This window comes from Pteropus vampyrus, unplaced genomic scaffold (genome assembly GCF_000151845.1).
Source record: "Pteropus vampyrus isolate Shadow unplaced genomic scaffold, Pvam_2.0 Scaffold469, whole genome shotgun sequence".
NCBI lineage: Eukaryota > Metazoa > Chordata > Mammalia > Chiroptera > Pteropodidae > Pteropus > Pteropus vampyrus.
The window spans coordinates 887,769-905,849 of NW_011889250.1; the positions used below are offsets into that span (position 1 = coordinate 887,769).

The following is an 18,081-nucleotide window of genomic DNA, read 5'->3' on the forward strand; positions in this document are numbered from 1 at the left end:
TGCCACACTCTTCTACCATTACTTTGTCATGAGAAGCAATACTGGATCATTGATTCTATAGAACCTAGAGAAGAACTCTGGGTCTTGCATATTAAACTTCAGTAAGATCTTCTAAATTGGGTTAATTTGGAGGAAGCATATTTTTTAAATTAAATTGTATTATTTAAAAGTATATGCAAGACTTCTACTTTTGGGAAGATGGAGTAGATGTATTTTCCCTATTTTTCTCATTAGGTACAACAAAACCCCCTGGACATTACATGTAAAACAAACAGAAGACAACTCTGAAAAGTGCAGAAAAAAAAGCAGACCAGGTAGGGACTTGAGAAATGACATGAAATGGGTTCTCTGAATTTTCCTGACTTGGAGCTGATGAAGCTGGCCACATGGAAATGCCATAGGCACAGACCAAAAATGCTCTAACAGAAGCCTCGGCTCTGTAGCTAAAGGGACAGGAAAGGGGGCATCCCAGTAAACAATAACAGCTCTATTATAGCCACACCACAGAAAAACCTAGGCTCATCTCTTCCATACCAGCTAAGGCTGAGTGGGGGAGGAACCTGGACTCTGACTCTTGTGAGGCTACAACAAGGCACCCCAGCACCCCCCGTTGGTGTCCGTAAAGGGAGGTGAAACTTTTATTCATGCTGGACAGTAATAAGTGGCTCTCTCCACTGTAGTGTCAGTGACACCATGTGGAGAGCCCCAAGTTCCATGCCCCCTGCAGTGAGAGGCACCCTCCCTCTCTTGGCATGGGTTATGTCAGAGGAAGCTCAGGGGAGAGTAGATGGGAGATAAAAACACCTCACCTTGGTGTCAACAGAGGCTGAGTGGAGACCCTGGATTTGGATCTCCACCTGGCAGTAATGAGGCAGTAGTACCCCCCTGTCCTCTGGAAGAGTGTCAGAGAAAGCCAATTAAAACAGTAGATTTAAATAAAACATCAACTATAATAACATAATATGAAAATGTTCAGGTTTCAACCAACTATCACTTGTACGTATACTAAGAACCAGAAGACATTAAACAGAATGAAAGAAAATAATAAAAAAATACCAATACTGAGGTGACAAAAATGTTTCCTCAAAATATTAAAAATAGAATTATCATACCATTCAGTGATATAGAAATTGTACATCTGGGAATTCATCTGAAGAAAATGAAAACACTAATTTGAAGAGATATATGCATCCCTACATCACTGCAGCATTATTTACAATAGCCAAGATATGGAAGCAACCTAAGTGTTCACTGATAGACAAATGGATAAAAATGATGTGATACATATATACAATGGAGTATTATCAGCCATAAAAAAGAATATAATCTTGCCATGTGCAATAACATGGATGGACCTAGAAGGAACCATGCTGAGTGAAATAAGTCAGACAGAAACACAAATACCGTATGATTTCACTAATATGTGACATCTAAGAAAACCAAACAAATCAAAACAAAAACAGACTAAAGATTAATAGAGGAAACAAACTGGTGTTTATCAGAGTGGAGCGTGGTGCGGGGGCGGGGGGGCAGGTATTGAAGGAGATTAGGAGGAACAAACTTGCAGTTATAAAAATTTAAGTAAGTCATACAGATATGATATACAGCACAGGAACTATGGCAATAATATTGTAATAACTTAGTATGGTGACAGACGGTAACTAAACTTATGTGGGGATTATTTCGTAAAGTATATAAATATCGAATCACATACACCTGAAACTAATGGAACATATTGATTATACGTCAATCAAAAAAGTTTCAATCAGCAATTATGAACACACTCAAAACAAATGAAAAAAACAGAAAACCTCAGCAAAGAAATAGAAGATATAAAGAAGACTCTCATGGAGATATTAGAACTGAAAAACAAAATAACCAGAAGAAAAAACTTGGTGGATGGGTTCAGCAGCAGAATGGAGGAGACAGAAGAAAGAATTACTGAATTGAAAGATGTAATAATATAAATTAGCCAATGTGAACCATACAGAGAAAATAGACTAGAAAGAAAAGAACAGGGCCTCTGGGACAAGTGGGACTACAACAGATGATGCAACATTCATGTCAGAGGGGTTGCAACGAAGAGAAAGAGGATGGGGCTAAAAAGGTACTCAAAGAAATAACGGCTGAAAATGTCCCAAGTTTAGAAAGAGGCTTAAACCTACAGATTATCAGAGAAATTCATACATGTAAACCCAGAAGAATAAATGCCAAGACAATTATAGCCAAACTTCTGAAAATGAATGACAAAGAAAAAAATCTTGAAAGCAGCCCAAGAAAAATGACACGTTACATGTAAGAGAAAAACAATTTAAATGGCAGCAGATTTGTCATTAGAATCCATGGAGACCAGAAAAAAAGGTGTCATAATATATTTCAAATGCTGAAAGAAAAGAAATGTCAACCAGCATTCCTATAACCAGCAAAAATATCCTTTAGGAGTGAAGGAGAATCCAATGCATTCTCAGTTGAAAGAAAACTAAGAATCTGTCATCTAGACCTCCTCTAAAGAAAGTTCTCCACATAGAAACATAAGTAAAATAAAATAAAGAATTTTAGAATATCAGGAAGAAAGAAAGGACATTACATAAAAAGTATGGACAAACACACTAGGCTTTTCTTCCCTCTTGAGTTTTCTAAATTATTTTGGTTAAAGTAAAAATTATTACACTGTCTGATGTGGTTCTCAATGTATGTATCGGAAGTACTTGAAATAATTACGTTATAAACAAGGAGAATAAAGAAATATAAAAGAAGGTAAAGGTTTTATAGTTGAACTAGTAAAATGATCAGTAGAATGTGAAAACTTATGCATATATATATAATGTAATATTTAGAGCAACAATTGTAAAAATGATACAAAGAGAAACATTACAAAACACTATGTATAAATAAAAATGGAATTCTAAATCATAATCAATTAACCAACAAAGAGGCAGGAAAAAAAAAGAACAAAAAATAAATAAAATGGCAGATTTAAGCCTTCACATATCATGAATGATTACAGCAAACATAAACGGCCAAACATACCATTTAAAGATAGGTATTGGCAAAGTGGATTAAACATGACCCAACCATATGCTGCATGTGTGTATGTTATGTACAATATACATTATGTACAATAAATATATTATGCAAACATTTATCAAGGGAAAGCAGAATTGCCTATGTTAATATCTGATAAAGTAGACTTTGGAACAAAGAAAATTACCAGAGACAAAGGACATTATGTAATGATAACAAAGGTCAAATAACCAAGATGACTTATCCTAAATATGCACTAAATAGCAGAGCTGCAAAAGATGAGAAGCAAAAACTGATAAAAGTGAAAGGACAAATAGACAAATCACAACTGAGAGAACTACTAGACAGAAAATCAGCAAGGATATAAAAGAACTCAACAACATCATTAACCAACAAGCTCCAACTGTCATTTATAGAACACTTCACTGAACAACAGCAGAACATTTGAAACATATTTCAAGATAGACCACATCATGAGCCATAAAACAAACTGCAAAAAATTTGAAATCTCCAATTATATGGAAATTAAAAAATATACTTCTATATAACCCATGGGTCAAAGAGAAGGTTTAAAAGAAAGTAACATACAATGAACTAAATGAAAATGAGCAAATCAAAATTTGCAGGATACAACTAAAGCAATGACAACAGGGAAATTCAAAGCCCTAATGCATTAGAAAAGAGGAAAAGTCTCAAATCAATAATTTAGGTCCCCACCTCAAGAACCTAGAAAAAGAAAAGCAAAATAAGCCAAAAATGAGCAGAAGGCAGGAAATAATACTAAAAATCAACAGAACTGGAAACAAAAGTACAATGGAAAAAAAAAAATCAATAAAACAAAGAGCCGACTGAAAAAAATCAACAAAATTGACAAACCTTAGCAAGACTGACAAAAGGAGAGTAGACACAAATTACAAGTTATAAATGAAACGGGATATCACTGCAGGCTCTGCAGACATCAGAAGGATAAGAAGGGAATATTACAAAGAATGCTACACATATGAATTTGACAACTTAAAAGAAATGGACCAGTTCCTTGAAAGACACAATCTCAACTCTCTCAATAAGGATAATTTGAATAGCCTTATAAGTACTATGGAAATTAAATTTGTAAGCAAAATACTTCCAAAAACTAAATCTCAGATCCAGTTGATTTTACTGGAGAACTCTACTAAACATTTAAAAAGTTAACAACAATTTTATACATTTTCTCTAGAAAACAGAAGAGGAGGGAACACTTTCCAATCGATTTCATGAAGTATTATCCTGACGCCAAAACCAGACAAAGTCTAAAAAAAGTAAACATCATTAGCTAGCAGGGAAATGTAAATTAACACAATGAGACACCTCTACACACCTATGAGAATGACTTAAGGATACTCTTAAGGATGTGGAGAAACTAGATCTCTTAGCTGCTGTGGATGGGAATGCAGAATGGCACAGCCACTCTGGCAAATAGTTTCTCAATTTCTTAAAACACTAAATATGTAATACCATGTGATCTAGCAACTACACTCCTTGGCATTTATGCCAGAGAAATGAAAATTTACATTCACAGAAAAACCTGTATGTGAATGTTTACAGCAGCTTTATTTGTAATAGCCCCAAACTGGAAACAACTCAGATATCCTTAATAGGTGAATGGTTCAACAAACTGTGATGCATCCATACCATGGAATATGACTCAGCAATTCAAAGGAAGAAAGTCTTCATCCACACAACAACTTGAATGAATCTCCAGAGAATTAATGCTGACTAAAGAAAGCCTATCCCAAAATGTTACCTATTGTATGACTGCACTTGCCCAACGATCTTGAAATGACAGAACAGGAATGGAGAACAGATTAGTGGTTGCCAGGGATTGAGTGGGTAGGGTGGGAGGGATATGGGAGTGGCAACATGAGAGATCCTTCTGATGATGGAAATGTTCTGTATTTTGACTTTATCAATGTCAAGTTTCCAGCTGTGAAACTGTATTATAGTTTTGCAAGAGGTGATCACTAGGAGAGACTGTAAAGGGCATACAGAATCAATGTATTATTTCTTAGAAATGTATATAAATTACAATTACTTCAAAATAAAATGTTGCATTAAAAAAGGTATATGAAGTAATATGAAGTAATATGAGCACAGACTTAGTAAAGTAACTGGGACAGACTTTAAGTACGTGAACAATCACTGTGCTGAGACCTACGCTTGGCAAAGCGTTATGTTTACTAAAAAGAAAGAAAATGAAGCATAGGATCTTTTGTCTATGCCTTTATCAAAAACAATTTCTCAAGCAATTTACTATTGCCATTTTTACCTCTAATGTTCCTTTCAACTGAATTTCAAGCAGACTATTAAAAATTCTGTATAAGAGAATAATTAAGTTGTCTAATGACTCACTAGAAACTGAAGTTCTAAGACACTGGGTATAACATCTGGAAGTGAATTTGGCTTAAGTTTGATACTGGATGACATTATACTTGTAATTATACTTTTACTAAAAATCCAGAAACAATGTTTAAATCAGTCGTTCTCAAGTTTGTGATGTCTTTATTATTTGATTTTTTAACTATGTGCAAAAAATTAATGAAAATATTCATTTTCATGGTCACATCAAGAAGCACTACTTCAGGGCAGGTGCTGGAGTGCTCCCAGGTTGTTGCAGGGTGATGGGCAAGAATGGGCCACATGTACTCTGAAGTCCCCGGGCAGAGCCAGTGTTGCAGCATGTGCTTGAGCTTACTGCACTAGCAGGAGTTCCAACAGCAAGAGAGAAGCAGTAGGAGGCTGCAAGGGCTGAGGAAAGCCAAAACCTGAAGTCCAATCAATCACTTGGACCCCTCTTTTGAGCTCCAGCCTCCGTTCATTCATTTTTTGAACTGGTATTTTCCTAAGCACTATTAAATGGCAAATGCTATCCTAGGCAATGAACTAGTATAAACTGTTGCAAGTGCTATAAAAGAGTACAGTGAGTCTGAGGCAAGATGGGTAGAGAGCAGAGGATGTGTGTCTGTGTGTGCACACATGTGAGCATAAGGAAGGTATGAGAAGCAGAGTGACTTTACAGGCAGTGTGAGTGCCCACGTGGTCTAGATTCACAATGATACTATACTCCTCTGGCTTTAAGATCTTCTCCACATGCAGCAGGGGATCTTGACCTGAGAGGCTGGGGAAGGCTTTCCTGCAGAGGTGATACAAGTGCAGGGTGAGGAGGATAAGCAAGAATTAAGTAGAAGAGATGAGGAACAATATTCTAGGAATAGGGACTAGCATGCGCAAAGGCCCTAAGGCAGGAGAAAACTAGCACTTAAGGCTGATGAGGCTACAATGTGACCACCTGAGGGAAAATGGTAAAAAAACGAGCCTGCAGAGGTAGTTTATAACACACGAAAGGCACAAAAAAGCATACTAAAGACTTGGATCCTTATTCTAGGAACAATAGAAACTCTTAAATGGAATGTGACATTTTGCATTTTTCAAAAAAGGTTATTCTAGCTATGATGTTAAAAAGGAAAGAAGCAGCAAAAGTAAATGGCAAAAGTAGATGTTTTTTTTTAAAATTAAAAGTCATTTAATAGTCTACTCAAAAGATAACAGAGGCTTGAACTAGAGGCAGGCACTTCTGACAGGTGTAACCAGCTGCCTGGGCTGTGCTAGCCCACACCCTGCTCCTCTCTGCTCTTCCCCTCCAGCAAATGGCAACACCATCCATCCAGTGCACATACATGGAAGCATGTAGATTTACTCATAAGAAGTTAAAGATGTCCCAAACTCATGGCTTCTATGTTCTTAACAAGCCATAAAACAAGACCAGCAGAGACTAGGAGTTGGGGGTGGAGGTGATGGTAAGATGGTAAGTGGAGTGACTCTGCCACGTAGTGTAAGTGAGTTGTGACCACAGATTCACAAGGATACCACACTGTCACGGAGCTGCATAAAGAAGGCAGATGGTTGGCCTCATCCTGGGAAAGTCTGGCCTTCTTAATATCAATAAATAAAATCATAATGAAAGATAACTGAGCACCGATAACTTTAGGCATTCTTCTAGTGACGGTTTCAAAAATTCTATAGAACTACTTTGGCCAGGGTGACTACATATTTCTTTAAAAACAAAAAAATCAATATTATTTCAGGCAGATAACCTCTAGCAAAGGAATTTTCTAGGCGGATCAATATTATTTCCAATAGAATTTTGATTAGAAATGTAGGTAAAGGTTACTTACACAAATATAATGTCCCCTCTCTTAGAGTAAGCAGGAATAGCACTGGCTATGGTGGCGAATCCATATGAGTAGAGAATGGCTTCTTCTGTCTTCATAAATTTTGCTAGTCGGTCTTCCAAATCCAAGTGCACATCTGTTTCAATAATAAAAAGTTAAATGGTTAAACTGTCTTATAATTTTTTTCTTCACTAAATAATAAAGAAAATAAGCAGTTTAGTTATTAGTACTGTCACCTTATGGCCAAAATGTAATTATTTTTAAGTTATAAATTATATAAGATCTATTAAGATCTTATACTATTTCTAAAATTTGTGAACTGAATCAGCTACTCATCATTTATCCATATGATGTTACTACTATAACAGTTCCAACTCAGGGTTTTGCTTTGATAACACCCTAGCCCAAGAACTCAAGGCCTAGTGACTTTACCTGCTTTGAAATCCCTCAACCAACCATTTCACCTGCTTTGAAGTCCCTCAGCCAATAGCAACAGTACTTTACCAATCTACAACATGAAATTACTAATGCAATTTTGCATTTTAGCAGAAGGTACCAAACCAGGGACTGAGACAACTGTCAACCAACTTTTAACAGGAAAAGAAATAAAAATGAAAAATAGTTCATTTATAAAGAACCCCATATGCTCTGCATCAAGACAGTAAAGACTTTCAGGAGTGGCTGAAAGTCTATGTATACTAGTTCATTGCCTCTAACAGCTGGTGTCAGTACTTAGTTGTAGCACCTGCCATCACTCTGCAGGACTGAGTTTCTGTCTGAATTCCTTTTTAAGTGTTCTGGAGAATTAAAATTTACAGTACAAAAGAGAAATATGGTCCTCTTATAAAAGCAGTTTAAGAAAAACACTGATGTAATAATGAGAATAAATAGTAATTGTTAAAACTGGTAATTTTTTCTCTCTTATATCATGGTTCCTTATAGCCTTTCACCTTCCCAGGTCTAGTCATGAGGTTTCATGTCCTAGGATGGAGGGACCAGTGATGTCTAGAATAAACTGCATTAACTGGCTTTAAACCTGAAAATTTCAAAGTGGCCTTAAAATGAGGCATTATTCAGGAGAGAAAAAAATGTTTTTAAAACTTACTTTAGCTCTTTAACTACAACAAGACCCAAGCCAGGAGAACAGGATCGGAGTTTTACCACATGCCCTGTGCAAGGAGAACTCAAGCTAATCAGAAAGGATGCGGTCAGGCCCCTCTAGCTTTGGAGCTTCATGGCAAAAAGGAGGGAGGTCACAGGTGATAAAGGCAGACTTTGAGGCTGTGGAAGGGGGAGTTGCAGTGTGTCATGTCCACTGAGGAGAACCTGGAAGTCTAGGCAGCAGCAGGGGCTCCAACATGGTCCCCAGTGAGGGGTGATACAGAGGGCTGATGGGCCAACAGAGCCCTCTGGCCTAGATGTCAAGGTCCCATGTGTGGGAGCATCACTCCAAGAGACCGGTGAACCCATGCCCTCAGCATCAGCCTTCTCTTTAGGGAGCAATGGCACCTCACTCCAGAGATCAGGGAGAAGGCAGAGTCCTCCGCTTCCCCACACCAGAGGGACAGGTATGCCCCTGACTCTCATAGGCATTCTTGATGAGAACAGAGAGAAGGACAGGACCCGAAGACCTGAGATACACAAAGGAGACAATTTAACCCATTTGGGTACAACACTTTATTGTGAATGGACTAAATGTTTCCACTGTAAGGGATGTGGTTAACTGTCAAGGGCAAAGTTTTCACCACCTTCCAGGGAGGGACAATTAAGTAAGGTCAGTTCAGCTACAGCAAATAAAGAAACAACTTCTTAGCACATTTGAATAAAGTGTCTAAAATCTGTAAACCCACTCACTGATTTATGAGGCAAGCTAATCTACTGTGATGCTTTTTAACTAGTAAAAGGAAAAATTAAGGATTATAAAAGTTGCAACTTCACGAAGGACTAAATTAAAAAAAAGTAGTCAGATGAGGGGAATTCAACAATCTTCTCAGTTAATTTATTAATCAAACATTTAATGAATATCACATAAAGACATACTCTGATTAAGCACTGGATCAAGGAGAAATACAGGGTTTCTGACATGGATCAGGGAGAAATACAGGGTTTCTGACACTTGACAAAGTGACACAGCTAAGAGAGGCATTTGGCAGCTGTCAATGGAGAACTTCAGGCTAGAGAGCTGGTACAAGGTGAAGCCGTGCCTTCAACTGACAGGTCTGAAACACTTAGTCCCTTCCACACTCAGAACCACCACATATCCAGTGATTTCTGACTAAAGACAGAGAACACTCAATGGTGAACCAAAGGTGAGGGAGAGAGCTAGCTACTGAGTAAGAGATGGGAAGACACACATGGTCTAAACTAAATCCCAGCTGGATAGCAAGAGAAATACAGTGAGGAATTAGAAAATTTAATAGCAATATCCAGAAACTGAAGCCCACTTTATTTACAGATTTCTTATAGAATGTTATAGAATGACACTGTGAAAATGAACTATTTATCCCATTCTGATCAGATAATGATAAAAAACTAAGTATGTTTCTTCCCATTTGCAAGCTAAAATATGTATATGAACATAGTCTATTATAGAAAAAAAAACACGAAAATCATTTGATTTCCATTACTAATTGGTTATAGTCATTTTATAGAACTGACATTTTCATTATATCAACATTAAATAAAAATGAGGTCTTTACAATAACAAAGAAGAATGTATCCATTTGATCAAAATGGTACCAAAGGGGCATTAGCTCTTCAAGCATCAGGTCTGTGATATCAACATCACCAAATGTGAGCACCTGACTGCTTGCCTTTCTATGAAAGATGCTGCCAGTGGAAAGTTTCAGAAAAAATCTGGTAAGAATTAGGAAACAGCAAAGCACTAGAAAACAGTCACCTCCCATGCAGCTGAGCTCAGACATGTCTTCCTCTTCCTTCTCCTTAGTGCTCTCTGGGCGCCTCCCTACAGACAGGTCTCCACCACCTGCCACTTCTCACTTCCAATCAAACATAAAGGCAGGTCCCCTGTGGAAGGCCTCCTTCAAATTACAATGCTGCCTCTAAACTGGACTATCTACCCTAAATCTTCAAAATTTAGCTACATTGACTTTCATTCAATATATCTATTTCATAAAGAAAAACATGCTTTGGATGTAAACTACTTTTGCTAACTACAAAACGGGTTTTAAATCATTCTTTAAACTTAGCTCTAAAGGACTCTTTCTCTTGATTAGTGATGAGACAGTAAAACAAAACTTGGCTTTGTTTTGGAGCCTCAGAGTTAGTTATCCAGTTTATAAAAATTGTATGTTAGGAATACTCACAACCATTTTTATGTCATTGCCATAAAGTGGTAAGAAGAATCTCTATATAATAAATCAATGACTTACTGGTTCTTGCCTAGTCCTAAAAGTTTAAAAAAGACTGACCTTGTCCTCCTCTGATCTAAAGACACTGGGTTTCAGCTGATGTCAGCCTTGCAAAGCAGGTTTTGTCATAGGTAAACATGGATAAACTGCCTAACTTCTCCTGATGTTTGATAGCTACTGTGTGCAATGAAGGAACTCTTTACCCAAGGGATGGGGAAGCAGCAAACAGAACTGCCAGGGTGTGTTCTCCAACTTCTAATGTCTGTCTTGTGTGTGTATGATCCACTTCACTGACTGGTGCCATAGCTTTGCATGGAGTGAGAGCAGAGCACTTCATTCTCTGATTCACTGCCAGAAGCAAACACAGTAGGAAAGAGGCCACGGAGGGATGTGGTCAGAAAGCCTCTGTATCTTCTCCCAGAACTTGCTGCCCTTTTCAGAACCTGCTCTATCACCAGAAAGTAAGATCTGGGGGTAGGGTCAGTACAGGGTGCCTGGAACCCTGCAAAGGGCTTGCTCATGGCAATCACAGGGGGTTCAAATCTAGGCTCTCTCATCACTAAGTGTGAATCCTGGATAGGACTGAAACTGCTCTGTGCCTCCTTCTGTCAGATGGGTAATAGTTGTACCTGACTCAAGGGCTGTTTTGAGAACCACTGGAGTTAATGCTTATAAAACACTCAGAACAAAGCCTGGCATGGAAAATGCAATATGCTATGTGTTTGTTCAATTAAGTCATATTTCTAGAATTACAATTCTAAAAATATAAATCAAAATTCTAGAATTTTCTCTTTTAAAAGGGAAAAGGTTGCACTATCTTCTAATTAATTTATTCAAATCCTGGATATTTAAGGACTATCTTATATTAAAGTTACTTGTTCAGTTTCCCATTTATATTATATAATATCTTCTCTTAATCTGATAAGAGGAGACATCAACTTTAGAATAAACCAACTATGTTTTCTCTTAAGGCTTTCATATTTTCATGTTATATACTGTTAGTTTTTTAATCCCTTGAGACTTGGGTAATTTCTCCTAAAAGTATGAGTATTATAACTTACGCACTCATTAGAACATAACTACAGTGCTGAATGTCTGTCAAGATGTTTTCACATGTAGTATCTTACACGATTTTTACCAAAACGTTCTAAGTTGTGCAAACAAGGAGTGTTCCCCTCCTGCTCTGTGCAAACTACATTAGCATGACTGGTAGGAAGAAGTGGCAAATCTAGGAATTTCATGATCCAATGCTCTTCCTACTGGTTTTGTTGAGTACTCTAAAACAAAGAAAAAAATATGTTTAAAAATAAACAAATGAACAATTATTTACTGCTGGCTTTAGAACACAATTCAATGCCATTCTCTCTTACCAAGAAACCCTGCCATTAAGTGTCTTTGACCTAGTTTAAGACTAAAGAGCCAGGTAGGCATTACATACGCAAAGCAGATTCTGGGCACTGGCAATAAACCACAGCTATATGAGATTTGTATGAATTATAAACAAAACAAATAAAGACATTCTCAACAAGAGAAACTATCAAAGTGCACTGGGACTCCATTAGCCTTACAGGAAAAGAAGGCTCCACAATCTGATAAAACCACTTACTTGCTCAGTTCTAAAATACACATTAAAACAATAAAATGGGAAGGTGGAAAAACTTCTGATCATACAGTCCTTACAAGACTACCATAAGAACCTGCCAGGCCTTTAGGAGGCAGAACTTTTAGCCTAAGAAACTAGATGAATTTTGACTCAATAGTTATTTGATTTTTCTTTTTCTGTATTAATCATCTAATAACATCTAATATGTTACTATGAAATAAAAAAAGTTTTAATAACAAGTGATTTCATTATCTGAAAAAGAGCTAAGAGAGAGAATATTTTCATCTTTGAAAACAGATGCCTGAATTTGATACTTCCAGGAAAAAAAGAAAAGACAAAATTAAAAGCAACCTTTTGAGGATCCAGGGAAAGAGACTCTAGGCCTCATGAATACACAAGCAACTACAAACAAGAGGAAAGGAGCCCTCAAGTCTGCTTTATTGCTCAGTGCAAAGGGCAAAAGAACCCTAAACATTTAAGGTAAGTTAAATGTACAGGGTATTTTAGAGATTTGAAATTTAGCCTTACTGACCTGGAGTAGCTTCTCTGATCTTATCTAACACTGAAATTTCAAGGTAACTTAATATCACTTATGATAATTAAACTGATTACTTCCAGAATAGGAAACACATAGAAAATATCTTGTTAGAAAACGGAAAAGGAAACATATGGACAATATACATCCAAAGAAAGAAAAAAGATGACAAGTAAATATGGGCAACTATTAAGAAACAAGACAAGTTTATCCATAGGACAATGTACTAGGAAAACATTACACATGACTATAAGCTATAGGTTTAGTGTCTTGTTACGAAAACACTACAAATTAACCTTCAACCTTTGCCAGATGCCACAGTCTGAAGCTTCAACCACAGTTAGAATAAATATGACTCAGTGACCAATAAAGTTGTTTACAGAGGAGCTGATATATAACAATGTGTCCATTATACTGCCTCTGGTGGTCCATTCAGACACCGGAACAATCAAATCCAATTTAAAACACTCCAACAGCAAGGTACAGAATGTGTGTGGTATACTACTATTTTTGTAAAAATGAGGGGAAATATACATGTATGGAAGTGGTTTGTATATTCTAAAAAAAAAAAAGCCTCTGTTAGAACTGATAAACTACTGATTGATAGTAGCTGTCTTTTTGTGGGGTGGGATGGTAGTAAGAAAGGAAAGACTTTTCACTATCTCTATATACCTTTGAAGTTTATATCATGGCCTGAATTATTCAATCAAGAAAATTATTTAAAAACCATTTATCCAAATACCCCACATTTGGAAGCACAAAGCACACTGTTATACATATTAAATTTCAGGTGATCCAACTGGAAAGTTGACTGGGCTATCCTAATAATGCACTTCCACAGCTCTTGGAAAACTGGTCTTGAAGATTTAAAACATTTGTTTTTTATGACTTGATTTAGCAATAAATCTCTTATCTGTCATCTCAGATTAACACTCAAGCAGGGGCCAAGGCCACACACACAAATAAAATCTACTAAAAAGAGAGGCTTTTAGGAAAGTAACTACTTTAGCCCAGCAAGCAGATCATAGAAAGCAAGCCTTGTTGATCAGATTACAACAACCTCCCTCATAAAAAATGCTGTTTCTAGTTTTCTAATACTTTTCAAGAAAAATCATTCCCTATGGATCAAAACCAAGAAATCAACCCATGTTCGCACTAGGCTAGAGAATAAAGGGAGACTGAGCTGAGCTCGTTTAAGTCTTTGATCCTGCCATTAATACTGGGAGTCAGCATAACTTGGTTTCTAGTTTTAGGGCCGAAGTTAATGAGCTGTGTGACTGTGTGGCAGTCACTTAACCTCTCTGGGCTTTCTATTCCTCTTATGAATAATTGGGATGCTGGAATACAAGATTTTTAAGATCTTTTCCAGCTGTAGGATTCTTGTACACTAACTCCAGTCACCTGTTTCCAATATAAATAATTTAACCATCAAGCTAGCTAAGGAATAAAGAAAGGTGCTCCCTTAAATAAAAACATCTTAAATGTTAAAGTGAAAAAAAAACACACACACAAAGACCCAGAAGTAGAAATGAGTATAGAAGCTCTACCTTCCCCACACTCTAACTCTGACATTTTGTAAGTCAGAATGTTATTTCCAGTAGTATATTCATTTAACAGTTATTTAGCATTTTTGAAATTTTCAGAACCAAATAACTATGCATTTAATAAACATAACCACAAAATGCCAGGGTCATCTTTGACAACTCTCAGGTAGTTTGTAGTGTCTGAAATCACACACTCATCCTAATATTTAGTTAGCCTGTCCTGGGGTCACCTGAACACAAGAAAATCAATGATCCTTCATCTTTATCCCAGAAGGAAAAAGCTACAGAGTCTACTGCCCCCCAATCTGTTCTTGCCTTTTTTCTTAGCATGTGGTGGCTGCCCAGCTAGGCTATTTCCTTGCCTCCTTTGCAGTGAAGCATGACCTGGGTTATGTTCTCACCAATGTAATGTGGACAGAGTGATGTGCAGTGCCACCTGCCCACCTAAAAGGGTACTGCTGCCCTGCATTCCTGTTCCCCACATACTTCCTACATGGCAGCCACGCAAACCAGGAAGGTCTCCTCCACACTGGAGCAGAGAAGATTAGGATTTCTACACAATTATGAAGAGCAGAACTGCCCACAACCGGACCCTTCCCGTTACAACTGTCATGCACAACAGAAACAAACTGTGTCTCCTCATACCTCTGGCCTCTTGAGGCACATGCAATAGCAGCTTGGGCTTAGACCTATGAGGTACACACCTAACGTACCTACAGCTCTTCTCCACAAGTGTCATTGAACCCCAGACCAATGCACCTCCCACCTACGGTTCCAAATACACACTAGAAAATTAGGCAAGAAATAGCACTCACCAAGTTAACAACATAACTAATTAAGGCTATCTTTTGCTGAGAGTTTTGAAATTGAATAGAATCTTAATTCTTGAAAGTATCAGTCTGAAAAATACAACAAAAACATACCAAATGTGCCATAAAACCCTCTAGGTCCACAAGTCCCCACACCGTACTTCTTTAGAGATGCCAAAGCTGCTGCCTTTGGGGAAGAAAAGAAAATTAGATTTTAATAATTTATCTTTAAGAGTTCAAAATTTACATTTCCTATTCATTAACCTACATAACTCCTCCCTCCCTCAACCATTTTCCTTCCTTTCTCAGAAATGACATTCTAACAACAGAATGTAAAGAAAAGTCAAACATTAAGGGTTTAGGGATAACTTAAAACATAGAAATGTTCTATTAGTTCGAATATCAAAACCTGATTAACTCAATGCCTTTGTAGTTTCTGGTATTTTGTAGACATAGTCTGTCCTCAAAAATGTTTACTAGCCAACACTCTCAATAGGAAATAGAGTAATTTCTTAGATACATCTCCAACTATCTCTAGGTCTGGCTTGTACAACACTAAGCCTCATTAGACATTCCTGCCACCATCTGTGTAAATCCAGGTCACAGTTCTTCCAGAAAAGAGTAATGGTAGACACTTATGGAGCCCTTTCTAAAATTGTGCATTTGTCTTTGATTTTATGTCCAGTTTCTTAAGTCAGTCATGCTATCTGTCCACTTCAGCATAGGTGCTGCTTACCTTGACCCTAGGGTCATCCAACAATCCAAGAAAATTAAATGAGGCAAAGTTTATACATTTTTTTCCATTCACTATGATGTTGTGGCTTGGAGGGCTGGGGAAAAGAGACAAGAGTGGTTTACTTCAGCAGGTATTCATGTTATAGCACACACACTATGACATTACCCTGGTAGCAGTCAGGATATACAAATGTTACCATTCTACCCTATTTGCATACCAGTCTCCTAGCTCTTTAACTTTTTATTTTAAAAAGTAAAATTAGACAATGGTATATTAAAAATCAGATACCCTGTCATTAATTCCATTCTTAATAGGCTACCCTGTACTACTTACATTAAAAAGTGAGCTTGAATTTCAAGATGGATGGATGGCAAATCTTTGTTTTGATTTTAAATTCACGTAAGAAAGAACAGCTAAATAAAGTACCTCAGAAAAATTCTGGGATAAGATAAAAAGAGAGGAAAGTATAAAAAAGACCAAGATCAAAGGCAAGAATAGGCAGAACAAGTTATGATCTTACAGTTAAGTCATTTACAAATAAATTTATCTATAGGAAGCCACGAAAAAAGTAAGTGGACAAGTGCCTAATTTCTTAAGTTAATGCTGGCATACTATTAAGAGGAATTCCTAGGTCACACCTGAAAAAAGAAAGTTTTTAAAAGAATCAGAAGCGTGGATCCAAGTATGGCTGGGGCAGGAAGTGGGCTCTTGAGGAGACAATTTGTCAAGTCCTTTGCTGACAAACACTCTAGCTCTAGGCCATGCTTCAAAAACACAGGGCCATGAGCTCTTTACTAAAGGGCTGTGAGACCAATTTAGTCAGTCACAACCAGTCTATTTTAACTAAAGAAAACCCTTAGAATGGAATGGAAATGTCACAATACACTGCATAGGGGAAGAGAAAGGACTGTGGCCAGGAACTTATTATGCATCTGCACTGGTCTGCATACTGGGCTGCAGCCAGGAAAGACTGAGAAACTGCTCTCACTGGTATGTTTTAACAGAACTGGTTTTCTATGAGAAAAATAACAAGATGCAGGAAAACTAGGGAAGGGAATGAATGACAACTTGAAGTAAATTCACAAAATCAGATAAACTCATAAAAGCCAAGATGACTGACTCACTGAAAAGAACACAGGCTGTAGTCAGTCAGACAGATCTCATCTGCATTATTGCTACTGATGGCTTCAGAGACTTGGGGACATTACCTGGCCTCCGTGAGCCTCAGTTTCTTCATTTACAGAATGAGGAGAGAACCTTTCTCTCAAGGTAATTGTCATCATAAAAGTGCCTGTCCCATAAGAGGTGCTCTTTAAATATTTTCTTCCTTCTTCCCTATGGCTTCAAGGGCGTCTTCTATTTCAAATCACCCACTGTGATTGTGAATCCATCGCATCATTTAGCTTCCTAATTCTCAAGGCTTCTTTAAGTTTCTCAAGTCCTTCCTGTTGTGTAGGTTCTGGCACTCACAAAAAGATGAAAAAACAAAAACACCTATGTAGACAACCCTGTAGTAATGGTTGCTGCTATGAAAGTCAAGGCCATTCTACAAAAACTGTAACACAGAGAGAAATCAAACTATCAAGAGTAAACACACCCAAAGCCTCTGACCACAGTCAAGAGGCAGCATGACACAGGGATGTCGGGATCTGATTTCTGTCCAGCACTTGGAACAGGGAAGGAAAACTGTTTCATGTGAGAAATGAAAGGCTCACACCTGTGCCCAATGCAGGCTCCTGACACAGGAATCCTGGAGCATAAGACCTTTCAGGATCACCTCGCAGAAGCAAATAAAACCAACCTAGAAAGACATCTCCACAAGCGAGGTCTCAATGGACTAGAAAGAGGGAAAATAAAACCCTTTCCAATCAAAACCCACAACCTTATTATTAGTGAGAGTCATTAATTATTTGGATGAATAAAGGTTCGTGAATGGTAAGTGAACTTAGAAATAGGAAGGATGGTGCTTTACCAGAAAGAATAAAATATAACAGATCTCTGTTAACATCAGGTTTGAAACTGCAAGAATAGACAACCAGACCAATGAAAGAATCTAGTACTCAAGAAAACTGTGTATACATAAATACTTGGCAAATGATAGCAGTTGCCCCACAAACCACTAAGTTATACATAGATTTTTCTCTATAAAGAAAAATAAAGTTGCAGAACTATGTACAAAGGTGAATTCCAGACATATTAAAAAGCTAAAAGACATCTGGAAAAGATAATAGAAGAAAATGTAGAAGAATGT

At 37.3% G+C, this 18,081-nt stretch overlaps 1 protein-coding gene across 2 annotated transcripts in view; it reads right to left on the reverse strand.

Moving 5' to 3' along the window:
- SPTLC1 (serine palmitoyltransferase long chain base subunit 1) overlaps positions 1–18,081 on the reverse strand; it is a 58,892-nt gene that overhangs the window by 25,017 nt on the left and 15,794 nt on the right. For both annotated transcript variants that reach the window (XM_011382232.2, XM_023524481.1), the window contains 3 exons: positions 15,831–15,924; positions 15,209–15,281; positions 7,236–7,368 (listed from right to left, as the gene is read on the reverse strand). In XM_011382232.2, coding sequence (XP_011380534.1) covers positions 7,236–7,368; positions 15,209–15,281; positions 15,831–15,924 — 300 coding nt within the window. The remainder of the gene's footprint in view (positions 1–7,235; positions 7,369–15,208; positions 15,282–15,830; positions 15,925–18,081) is intronic.